The sequence below is a fragment of the Cupressus sempervirens genome, chromosome 5, assembly GCF_028749045.1.
Source record: "Cupressus sempervirens isolate cs-2001-9-10 chromosome 5, ASM2874904v1, whole genome shotgun sequence".
Taxonomy (NCBI): domain Eukaryota; kingdom Viridiplantae; phylum Streptophyta; class Pinopsida; order Cupressales; family Cupressaceae; genus Cupressus; species Cupressus sempervirens.
Genome location: NC_143122.1, coordinates 243,591,898 through 243,605,317, shown reverse-complemented (window position 1 = coordinate 243,605,317; position 13,420 = coordinate 243,591,898). Strand labels below are relative to the sequence as shown.

Below are 13,420 nucleotides of genomic sequence, written 5' to 3'. Positions count from 1 at the left end.
TTTAATTTGACTCATCGGCTTCCAACAGTTACAAGACTCTGTTCGAAAGCCATTCAAATCGATTTAAATGATAAAAAGAAAGGAGGGAAAGAAAGAAAGAAAGAAGATGATTTTTTTAAAAAGTTATTATTATTTTATTTTCTCATCTACGCTTATGTGTACGTAATGATAAGGTGGCATCATTGGATTATTATTATTTATAATGTATTGGCGTCATCTTATTATTATTTACATATGTTCGTATTTGAGAATGTAAAATAATAGTTAAATAATAATATTTGATAAGTCTTTTAAAGGTAAGAATTTATGTTTATTTTACTTTATTTATTAAAATGTTCTTATAGCTCATGCGCTTCCACCATGAAATATATTGCCAAGTCCTAGTAACCTTGCCAAGATAGTTTTAGGTCAAACTTGTCAATTCTGATGACTGAGCTATTTGACCATCCCCTTCCGATGACCCCCTTTAGCAATGCTTCCCCTCTCTCTTCAGTCTTCTTCCTGTAATCATTCAAAACAACATTCTTGTCAAAACATCAATTCAAGATTTAAAATTGCTAATTCAAAATCATCAAGTGACCGTTAGAGATTTCATCAATGTCAGAATAACTAACTCTACATGTTCATCGTATATACAACGGCTATAATTAACATACTTTCACATGATCATGAATAAATTGATACAACGGCTATAATTAACTAACTCATTTTCATATGATAAATAAATCGATACAACGATTATAATTAACTAACTCAATTTCACACGATCATGAAGAAATGATCAACGACTATAATTAACTAACTCAATTTCACATGATATGAAGAAATAGACAATGGCTATAATTAACTAACTCAATTTCACGTGATATTGTTTCGTTAAAACGACTATGTTCAACTTAAAATTTAGGGCAAAATTTGGGATGTAACATACCCACCCCCTTGGATTTTTCATCGTCCTCGATGAAAATAATAACAAATTGTACTTAATCAGTTAAAATAAAAGAAATAAAGTATTCAGTTTTCAACTTCAGAGAAAAGGTAGGGATATCTTTGAAAAATATCATGATAATCTTCCCAGGTGGCATTATCTTTTGTATATTGGTCTTACTGGACCTTGCATTGTGTTACTTCTCGATTTCGTAAGCATAGCCTATGTACCTCGAGTATTCTGAGCGGTTTTACCTCTACCACTTTTGGCTCTCGCACCTGCAGTAATTTCCAATCAATCATATGCTCATGGTGGCTAATATACTTTTTAAGGTAAGACACATGGAAGATGTCATGCATCCTGGCAAGGGCTGGTGGTAAAGCAATCCTGTAAGCCACTAGGTTGACAACCTCCAAAATCTCAAAAGGTCCCACATATTTGGGGGCTAATTTTGCATTCTTGCCAAACTTGATAGCACTCTTCTGAGGTTTAACTCTTAGTAACACCTTGTCCCCTATTGAGAATTCTCTAGGTGTTCTTTTAGCATCAGCATAACTCTTCTGTCTGTCGTTCGCTTCCTTTAATCTCTAACGAATCTGAAGTACCCGTTCTTCCATTTCCTAAAGCATTTCAGGCCCGACAATGACCCTGTCTAACAATCGATTCCAACTTATTGGAGTTCTGCACTTATGACTATACAAAGCCTCAAAAGGAGCCATTTTAATTGAAGATTGGTAAGAGTTATTATATGCAAATTCTACCAAAGGTAAATATGTTTACCATTGATACTGTCGATCCATACAATATACTCTTGGGAGATCCCTTAATACTTGATTTACTCGCTCGGTTTGACCATCTGTCTCAGGATGATAGGCTGAACTAATATTCAATTTGGTGCCCAAACCTGAAAATAATGTTTGCCAGAATATAGAAGTTATCCTAGCATCTCTATCTGAAATAATTTTCTTTGAAATCTCGTGTAACCTAAAAATGTCTTTTATGAACTTATGAGCAATTTCAGTTGCTCCATCAGATAAATTTCCTGGTATGAAATGAGCAACCTTAGTCAATTTGTCAACCGCGACCAAGATAGTGTTGTGCCGATTCTAAGTCATAAGTAGCCCTTGTACAAAATCCATGGATATTACCTGCCACTTCTACTCAGGTACCTCATTTGGATGCAACAAACCTGTTGGGTACCAATGTTCTGCCTTCACTCTTTGACATTCTAAACAACTTGTTGCAAACTCGATTATTTCCCTTTTCATTCCCTTCCAGAAATATAAAAGTTTTATATCAGATAACATTTTCGTTACTCCTAGATGTCCTTAGTATGGAGCTGAGTGATATTCACCTAAAATCAATCTTCGGAGTTTAGGGTTATTTCGCACATAGATTCTGTGGCGATATCTTAACAATCCATCTTCTTCTAGGCTAAACTTTGAATACTTTGGATCCTGCGGGTCTCTAATAAGTGCCATGCTGATTTATGTATAAAACTCATCATGTTCCAAATGTTGTAAAATTTGGTCTTTCAACCTGAAATTTACCATAGTCATTGTCAAGATGTGTCTTCTTCGTCTTAGGGCTTCAGCGACCTTGTTTTCCTTTTCTTTAATGTAGCTTATGTCAAACTCATAATTTGCTAAAAATTTCAGCCATTTTCTTTGTCTAGCATTAAGATTCTGTTGGGTGAAAATATATTTTAAACTTTGGTGATAAGATCTAAGCTCAAAAGGTTTTCCAATTAAATAACGTCTCCACGTTTTGCAAGGCATGCACTATTGCTGCTAGTTCCAAATCATGAAGTGCGTAATTTTGTTCATAATTTTTCAGTTTCCTAGACTCATAAGCAATGACTTGTTCCTCCTACATTATCACCCCCCCTAAACCTTCACCTGATGCATCAGTGATAACTACAAACTGTTTCTGTGGATCGAATACCCTCAAAATAGGTGCAGTAGTCAATTTTTCTTTTAGAAACTCAAAAGTTGATTGACACTTTTTCGTCCAAACAAATTTCTTCCCCTTTCTCTGGAGTGAAGTGATTGGATAGGCTATCCTCGAGAAATCTCTGACAAATTTTCTGTGGAATCTAGCTAATCCCATGAAACTCTTGACTTTAGATATGTTTCTAGGTATGGGCCACTCTTTAATTGCTTTTATCTTAGATGGATCTACTGCTATAACCTGTGCTGAGATAATATGCTTTAGGTACTGAATTTCCTTTTAATAAAAAGCACACTTAGATAATTTCCCATATAACTTGTGTTCTCTTAGTCTCTGCAGAACTATCTCTAAATGCCTCTGATGTTCTTCTTCATTTTTGGAGTATATTAAGATGTCATCTATAAAGACCAATACAAACTTGTCTAGACAATTCTGAAATATACTATTCATTAAATTCATGAAAGCTACTGGAGCATTAGTTAATCCGAATGACAACACTCTAAACTCATAATGTCCATATCTAGTTTTGATTGCAGTTTTATGTATATCTTCATCTTTAATTCGCAATTGATGGTATTCTGACCTTAAATCAAAATTTGAAAATATAGTCGCGCCCTTATTTGATCAAAAAGATCGTCTATCCTTGGCAATGGGTATCGATTTTTGATGGTGACTTTATTAAGCATCCTATAATCTATACATAGTCTCATGGTTCCATCCTTCTTTCTTACAAATAACATTGGGGCTTCCCATGGTGAGACACTTGGTCGAATCATCTTCTTATCCAACATATCGTGCAGTTGAATCTGTAACTCCATTAACTCTGCGGTGGTCATTCTATATGGGGCCCTGGATATGGTTTCTGCTCCCGGTATCAAGTCTATGGTAAAATCAAATGCCCAGGAAGGGGGTAATCTAGGAAGTTCCTCAGGAAACACATTTTGATAATTCTTCAAATAAGGATATTTTTCTTCAAAGGATTCTTTTAATTTTTGCTTGATTTCTCCGTCTTCATAAATGTAGTCATCCCCATATGTGGTTATTTTAGGCTCTCTTGTATCTTCAATCTTCACTGTGAAAATTTCACAGCCTTTTCTTCCATATCTCTTATGTTGCATTGTAGAAATCTGTTTTGGTTTGATTTCATGTTTAATCTTTGAAATGCTTGTGGGTCTACCTTGATCATCCACATAGTTTACAGTTTTGGCAAGACAATCTACCTTAGCCTTATGTTCACTGAGCCAATTAATTCCAATGATAATGTCATATGACCCTAGTGGAGCTACATATAATTTCAATTCTGTAGAGAAATTCGGAAAATCAACCTGAGCTTCAAATAGGCATTGCTCTACCTTGGCCCTTGACTGGTTTGCATACTCGATTGTCCATGGTTTTGCCATAAAACCAGATCTTTTCGGAAATCTACTTAACAACCTAGGTGATATAAAACATTCAGTTGCTCCAGTATCAATTAATATGGATACAGGGTTTCCGTAAATCTTACCCGGGGTTTCAATGGGGCCTATCTGCTGCTCTACTTGCCTATTATCCAAGGCTGCATGAATCCTGTGTTGAAAGACTTGTTGCTGCTGCGGCAAAGGTGGATGTTGTGGTTGACTAATGTTAGGGCACTGCTTCTTATAATGATTTTCTCTGTAGATAAAACATCCTCCCAGTGGTCCCTTTTTCTCATTATTTCAGTTGTTTTTGTTCACATAAAAATTACCTTTGACATCTCTTGTTCCATTGCTTTTAATTTCAGGTTTGTTATTCTTATAATCCTTAAATTGTTTGTTCGACAGTCCAAAATCAGTGCTTTCTAAATTCCAGGTAGTCTTTCTTTTGTTGTCTCGGATGGAGTCATCCTTTCTAATCCTATGCTCTTGTCGAACAGCGTTTTCTAAAGCCTTTTCCATGGTCTGAGGTGCAAGAACATCAACAACTCCTCCTATCCTGTTATTCAGTCCCATGATAAACTTTCTCACCTTCAGATTGGTGTCTTGCTGATAAGGTGGTACGTATTTAAGCAACCGAATAAACTTTTCCCAATACTTATGCACTGACAAATCTTTTTGTTTTAAGTTTTGGAAATCCAAGAGTTTCTGATCATAAAAGCTCTGAGGCAGCCATCATCTCCGAAATATGCCCACGAATTTCTCCCAGGTAATATTAGTAGTTCTAATGTTTTGCTCGACCTTAGTGTTTCCCCACCAAGTTGTAGCTTATTCGGTAAAATGATATATACCCCATATTGCCTTTGAGGTCGCAGAGAAGTTTCTAATCTTGAAATATTGCTCCATTTTTGTCAACCATGCTTCTGCTTCTTCTTCAGACTCAGAACCAAAAAACTTAGGTGGTTTAATTTTCTTTATGTTTGTTGATAAATTAGCCACTATTTCTTTCTTTTTTTGCTTTTCTGATCATTTGGGAGAGGGGGTTTTATTACGTTCAGAGACTTCTATCGCTGCTCTAAAAGTGGGTGTGGTTTGCACTTCTTCACGATTTTGCCCCATCTGGGCTGCCATTTCACTCATCCTCCTTTCCATGGTTTCTAACTTTAATTGCATTTCTTGCAAGATTTGGAGTAGTAGTTCATTGGAAGATTGAGGGTTTTTGCATATTATATCTTGATTTTCTGCATTTATGTTGTTATTCATTTTTATATTTTAGATTTCCCACCTGTTAATTTACAAGTGTGTTATTATGTGGAAAAAACAAAAAATTTCAAAAGAAAAAATAGAGATAGTCTTACAACACATATTTCCAATAACTTAATTTTATTTCCATTGCTCAACTAAGCAATTTTATTAACAAAATTTGCCTCTACTGAAGACGTCTACATAACATTTTAATCTTGCTTTACAGCATTACATTTTGGTCTAGACTGGTACGTATCTCGTACCATTCAGGATCTATGAAACTGTAATAGGGGGCTGCTCTGCTGAGCATTCCAACTTTGTATCAGCTTGTTTCTATAAGCCGCCTTTTTGGCAGGAGTCCACCTGACTCTTTCTTTTTTCATTCGCTAAATTGCCTGATTCAAGATTTCATTATCTCGAGGTTCAGAACAACAAGAGTAGTCATACTTAGTCATGTTTCTAATAAGATAGGGGAAGATAGGATGCCGAGTTTTCTTGCAAGGAGTTTTACGTACTAACATCCTGTAGTCATTTCAGATTTTCATTAAGTTCTAAGAAGGTAGTGTTCCCTAGGTTCAGTGTCGAAACCAGTGCTCTGATACCATATGTAACATACAGATTTTCCTAAACAAGTTTTAATCTTGAATCAAACTGATTTCCTAATTCATATCACATGACAAAGATTTCCATCAACTGTTTATAACTGAAATCAAACTCTTTTCAATACACATTATATATTCTACCGAGTTTTCCGAAAATACAAAATGTGATATTTTTGTATTTTAACTTCTAAATATTCAGCTGAAAGTAAATAACAGATGTTCTTGAAATGAAATATCTAAAAATATAAACTGAAATATTTATGTACTGTGATCATTTAACTACTAAATATCCAGCTGGAAATTAAATAACAGATGTTCTTGAAATGAAATATCTATCTAATTACAAATTGGGATAATTGCGAACATTTAACTTCTTCTAAATTAAGTAATAGCTATTTGTAAAGTAAATGATTTTCATCTTGAAATGAAATAACTAAACATTCAGAGGTTTAAAGAACATACATTATAATTTGAGGAACTTCTTTAATAAGCCCCGGCATTGGTGAGAGGAGAAGCATTGACATAGGCTTAACCTCCCAATTGCGGACCATTAGTTATCCCCACTTATTCTAATTTAATAGAACGGCCCTCCCTACCTTGAGATCGGGCTTGGGATGTTCATAAGTCCAGCCATTAGAGTATTCAGGTGGGTTGAAGTCCCAACAGTTATTCGCCAAAATAACTGAAGCATTTGGACAATCAACAAAGATCACTTTTTCGGCAAATTTGCCTAATTCCACCCTGGCCAAGGATTTCAAAATTGGGTCTACAAACCCAATCTCCACCACTTGTCTTGACAACATATTGCGTAACTGGAACATGCATGAACTATTGTAGTGTTTTAATTTATTATTCACATCTGATGTCTTTTTTTCTCTGTGCAGACTCTCAACACCTCACTTCTCAGGCTACCATGTTGGTGATTCCCAGGTGCTCACGAGTCATAGCCACCATACACCTCTTCACCTTCTATGGCATTATCGCCGGTGAATTCCTCGGTGTGGATTATAATTACCATCTCAGTATGATAGAAGAGAATGTATTATGTTTTGATCAAAATTATTATACAAGATTACTGCGGTATATTTAAGGTTGATACTCTAAAGTAAGAACAAAGATTATCAAAGAGATTTGAACAGAATGAGTGAACAAGATTCTTCTCTTAATTTAATCGACTTCAGACTTGAAAGGAAAAAGGGTGGCTTCAATATTTAATTAAAACATATCACATCCTCATCTTAAAATGATTTTATTTAGCCGAGTTCCATCGGTTAGCCAGGCTTACAGTCGGCAAAGCAAATGGTTAAGATTATGCATAATTTTTCGATGGCTCATGCAATTCATAGCAAAAGAAAGTATAATAAACGTGCAAAGGAAAAATACACTCTTACGTGACTGATCCTATCTTTTGTTGTGGCAAGATATAGATTGAGCTTGACTTTGGTTTGTAGCTCTGTGGACAGAAGAGTAGTGTGCACAGTAAATAGAAAATAGGAGGTATTTCACAGATTGACTCCTTCAAAGGTGTGAGTTGGAAATCATCGAAAAACAGAGGTGTATGAATTCGGTGAACTCGTGAGACTCTATTAAAAGGTTTAATTTGACTCATCGGCTTCCAACAATTACAAGACTCTATTCGAAAGCCATTCAAATCGACTTAAATGATAAAAAGAAAGGAGGGAAAGAAAGAAAGAAAGAAGATGAAAAGTTTTAAAAGTTATTATTTTATTATTATTATATTTTCTTATCTAGGCTTATGTGTACGTAATGATAAGGTGGCATCATTGGATTATTATTATTTATAATGTATTGGTGTCATCTTATTATTATTTACATATGTTCGTATTTGAGAACGTAAAATAATAGTTAAATAATAATATTTGATAAGTCTTTTAAAGGTAAGAATTTATGTTTATTTTACTTTATTTATTAAAATGTTCTTCTTATAGCTCATGCAGTTCCACCATGACATATGTTGCCAAGTCCTAGTAACCTTGCCAAGATAGTTTTAGGTCAATCCTGTCGATTCTGATGACTGGGCTATTTGACCATCCCCTTCCGATGACCCTGTTTAGCAATGCTTCCCCTCTCTCTTCAGTCTTCTTCGTGTAATCATTCAAAACAACATTCTCGCCAAAACATCAATTCAAGAATTAAAATTGCTAATTCAAAATCATCAAGTGACCGTTAGGGATTTCATCAATGTCAGAATAACTAACTCTACATGTTCATCGTACAATGGCTATAATTAACTTACTTTCACATGATCATGAATAAATTGATACAACAGCTATAATTAACTAACTCACTTTCATGTGATAAATAAATCGATACAACGGCTATAATTAACTAACTCAATTTCACATGATGATGAAGAAATGATCAACGGCTATAATTAACTAACTCAATTTCACATGATATTAAGAAATAAACAATGGCTATAATTAACTAACTCAATTTCACATGATATTGTTTCGTTAAAACAATGGCTATGTTCAACTTAAAATTTAGGGCAAAATTTGGTATGTAACAGATTGAACATTAAGGGAGGGTATTAGAGTTAAATCTCTCTAATTTTGTTTCTCTCTCTTTTGTAGTTTTTCTTCTATTTCTGATGGTCACTCTTCTTCTATGTTTCCATATTCCCTCTTGGTTCAATATGGAAACTTCCTCTTTCACTTTTCAGAATGCTTCTATTTTTCTCTTTGTTTGTTATAAAAACATTCTTGTTGATACTTGTTTATATAGATCATTTATGAGCTCTGTTTAATAAAACATTCATTATTTTACCATGATAGTATGCACATTGTTTAGAATAAGCTTTGAATTTGCAGAACAATACTTACATTGGCAATATCAAAATGCAGTGGCATCCACAAAGCACACAAGAACCTCTCAAATGTTAAAGAAATTGAATCTATTAGTAGAAACTAGACATGCTGAAACATGTTTAAAAAAGCAGAGAAACTAGAAATTCAATATTAACAAACAAAAAGCTTTACCATAAACTTTGAAACTAAAGTTGAGCTATAAGCTCTGGGCTTTGCTAATTTAGAAAACATAGGTGAGATTGTGATGAGAACATACAAAGATTCAATCCTGATGCAAAATAATAGTTGCAGGATGAAACAAATGCGGTTGCAAAAATATAAGCAGTCATGTAAAAATTAAAATACAATAACATGTGCTATTTGTAATTTTGTAAAGAAGAGAGTGTTGGTCAGCTGCCTCCTGTGAACATAGTCATGCAACAAAACCAAACTGCATTTTCTCCATGGATATGTCAAAATCATGTTTTGTCACATAATTTATTTGTTGATAATAGATATAATGAAGAAAGCAATTTATAGACATTAAGTTGTGAGCAAATCATCTTTGTTTTTCATTGAAATGATCTGTGAGAATACAGAAACTGCAAAAGGCTTAATGTAATCAAAAGTTGTTGTAAATTAACATTATGCTGATGCCATTTTAAGTTAAATATGATTACAATTCTGAGGCCGAGGAGAAAAGGAATAAAAGTTACATAGGAAAACCAAAATATTTCTCTAAATTGTTTTAATTAAGTTAATAACTGAGCTGAATTAAATTTCTAAACATTTCTGTGCACATCAGGTCTTTTTGTTTCAGAAAGCTGCTGTTTACAAGTGTAACATGGCTGGGAAGCCTTCAATTATCACTCGTGTGGTTGACAGTATGACTGATAACCTAAGACCAACTCGTGCTGAAGCAACTGATGTGGCAAATGCTGTCCTTGATGGTATGTATGGGCAAGTGCTGGCTTTCAAATATTCCAATTCCATCTTTTGACTTTATTTGTTGGGGAATGTAGTTACATTGTTCACTTTTTTCGCAAGAATCTTTTGACATTATGTTTTTAAGGTAATCATATTCTTTCTCTTTTTATATTTGGTTAACTAGTTGGAGACCCTGATTGTCACAGGCACAGATGGAATCTTGTTAGGAGCAGAAACTCTTCGGGGTTTGTACCCTGTTGAAACCATAACAACAGTGGGTAGAATTTGTGCAGAAGTAAGTTATCATACTTATCAATTATTAGCTATTATGGATTCCTTTGGATGGAAATAACTTTATTGATTTTGTTGAGAATGACTCAAAAACCAAGATGTTATCTAAGAGAGTGTGAAATCGAAAAGAAACCCACAACAAAAATCATAATCAAAGAGAATAGCTTTGTGGTTTGTCATAATGAAAATTTGAACCTGTATTCTTTTTTGTTACAAATAAAGTCCATTAAATGTCTTCTAATGAACTGTAGACTTATTTGACTTTTCAAACAAATACAGGCGGAGAAAGTTTACAACCAAGCTATTTATTTTAAAAAAACTGTCAAATATATTGGTGAACCGATGACTCATTTGGAATCTATAGCATCATCAGCGGTATGATTTTGTTCCATTATTATTGAATTCTCCATCATCAAGTTGTCTGTTAGAGTGCAATGAGTTTTGCTTTTGCGCAAATTATGGTGTGGCAGGCTATTTGTTCTCAGTATTTTGTTTCTTATTATCTTCGAGACCTTAATCATTAATCCAAGGATATGAATGCTGGAACATATGATTTGCAGGTACGTGCAGCAATCAAAGTGAAGGCATCTGTTATTATAGTTTTCACATCATCAGGACGGGCTGCAAGGTACCCATAATTTTCTGCTTTTTGAATGATTGCTATAAATTTATCTCAGAAATTGGGCATAATTTCAATATTATATCTCCTTTGTTTTGTATATCAAACAGAATTTTGAATTTCGATATTTTTTTTTTAGGCTGATTGCGAAATACAGGCCATCTATGCCTGTTTTGGCTGTTGTGATTCCACGGCTTATGACTAATTTGCTAAGGTGGTCTTTCACTGGGGCATTTCAGGTTTGTTCACTAGTGCCTTAACTTTTATTGCTTGTAGATGTTCTTATCACTACAGTAAAATCAAATCAACGTTCAGTGTTAATGATATGATTATGTTCGGTTTTACTGTCTTTGTCTTTGTGAGACTTCAAGAGGTACCAGGAGAGTACTTTCTAATCTTAAGAGATTTCATAGATGTTTTAAACTTTTCTAGCAGTTTCCCATATGCTAAAGTGTTTCTCTGCACAGAAAATGCTTTGAATATTTTTGTGGGATAGGGCAATGCACATCTAAGTGAGACACAAGAAGAAACCACTTTTTTTTGAAGAAACCACAAATATGACACGCTGGACAAAAGAAAACTTCATGGGAAAATGTAAAGCTTCTTTTAGCACAACAAAACGTTAACATGCTAAGACAAAATTGTGGTATACTATCCATTTATATCTGCTTCCTTAAATTAATTTGCTTCTGATAAATTCAAATGCATATTTATTGTATACACAGAAAATGGCAAGTTATACATCATCTGAAATTTTCCCTTCTTGCTTTGACTGGGATCCAATAAGAGTTCACTTGACCATTATTATTTCAAGAGGGTTTAGACTATTATTCTTCAGTGTTCGATCCATCACATTGAGCTGATTCCTTTATGCCTTCCAAGAAGATTTGTCTGGCTAGCTCCCTTGAATTTTTTTGGATCACTTTTATATATTCTCAGGCTTAGAAACCTGGGATTCATTTTTTAGTCATGAAAGATGTCCATATTTGGGACCTTTTTTTGAAGGGAGTCGTCTCTGTGTCTCTCTTAGTCATGGGCATCAACAGTGGTGGTATTAGGAGGCCAGATTTGGTCTTCAAATTGTCAATATCCACATTGATTTTCTTCCACCATTCACATGCTTCTTTGATGCCCCCTTTTTCCTTACTTTCAAACATGTGATCATTTAAGCTTATGAAAGGACATGTACTTCCCACACATTCTAGTGACACATCTCTCTTCCGTGGAGCCTCTCGTCCCCATGTTAGTTTCATATGCTGCACATTTCATGCACACTATGGATGATCCCGTCTCTTGTGAGCATCTTCTTTGGGTTGTCAGCTGTTCTACTATTTCAAGTTGAGATGGATCACTGTGTTCTGTTTACTGAGAGGATTTGTCATCTTGTCTCTTTCTAGGAGATTGATATGAAATAATATTATAACATTATAATATTTTATCTAACGTGTCCTAGACTTCTATGAGATTAATGGGAGGAATTGTTTTGTTCAAACACTATGGCTTTTCCCTTTGCACTGTCCATTGTTAACCCCTGTTCAAAGGTGTCTGGTATGTTTTGTCCAAGAAGTTGTCACTTTCAGGTGATATTACACAGGACCTCTAGAACTACCTAGCTGATTACTCCCTTCTTGAATGTTGTAACTAATATTGAATTTTGAAGGCATTAAGCACCCTTGACACTGTCAATTGACACAATTGGGGAGAGGTCAGTAAGACTACCTGCGCAACTAATAGCGCATCCTAACTTGCTCACCATAATACTAGGCTTTGTGGATTTATGCCCCCTGACATTGAGTGCCTTCTAACCTGCCTTGCCTGGTAGTTCAAGACTTTTAACATTTTTCTGTGCCTTAAAGAGGCCAATTGGTTTTTGGTGATATGAGACATTCTAAGTGAACTGCTTTGCATCTCCCCGTCCTCCTAAAATTGCCCATCTCCCTTAGCTGCAGATATTCCCCATAATAACTTTCTAGGTAGTATGTGTTTTCCCATTCAACATAGTAGATGACATTGCTGTTTATTCTCGCTGTCACCTTTCCTTGATGTTTGAGAGTGGCAGTTTCTTGTCTTGAGCTTTTGCTTTGATTTTCATCAAATTGATGTTTCATTGTGGGATCCATTTTCTTTTGGATAATAAGATTTTATTGAATTTCTTTTTAAATTGCAATTAGTGATCATTGTTTAGTAATTCTCCTCTTGATTTTTAAACTGCTTTAGTGATCAGGTTTAGTTACTTTTTAAGTTTTCAAAATATGAGGTCCTCTTAACCCTATATCTTTTGTATTGTCCTACTTAGATCATTTCTGGATATAGATGTAGTTTTATTTCATTCTTCTCAAGTTTTTAGGGATATAATGCAGCTTTTTAGGATATATAACACAAATATTTCTTTTAACGTTTAGGTAAATTTCACTAAGATAATTTTTTGTAGCATGATAAGATATGATAAAATTTGAATTTCAAATATAAAATATTGTACAGAGGCAAATTTTTGTTCAATCTTACATTTTGATATTTTCTATGATTTGATTTCATTTGTTTGAATAGTTTTAACTTATAGCTATGATTATTGAAACTCACTAATTGTTTTTCTCTTATTTTTAGTTATCAGTATATATACATGAAGATATGGTACTCTTTGTTATGTTATAATT

The 13,420-nt window shown here is 34.2% G+C and overlaps 1 protein-coding gene across 1 annotated transcript in view; it reads left to right on the top strand.

Moving 5' to 3' along the window:
- The window catches only part of LOC149555437 (pyruvate kinase 1, cytosolic-like), a 61,738-nt gene that overhangs the window by 33,919 nt on the left and 14,399 nt on the right, over nt 1-13,420 (top strand). The window contains exons 10-14 of the mRNA XM_089829474.1: nt 9,735-9,879; nt 10,063-10,151; nt 10,427-10,522; nt 10,708-10,775; nt 10,906-11,005. Coding sequence (XP_089685600.1) covers nt 9,735-9,879; nt 10,063-10,151; nt 10,427-10,522; nt 10,708-10,775; nt 10,906-11,005 — 498 coding nt within the window. The remainder of the gene's footprint in view (nt 1-9,734; nt 9,880-10,062; nt 10,152-10,426; nt 10,523-10,707; nt 10,776-10,905; nt 11,006-13,420) is intronic.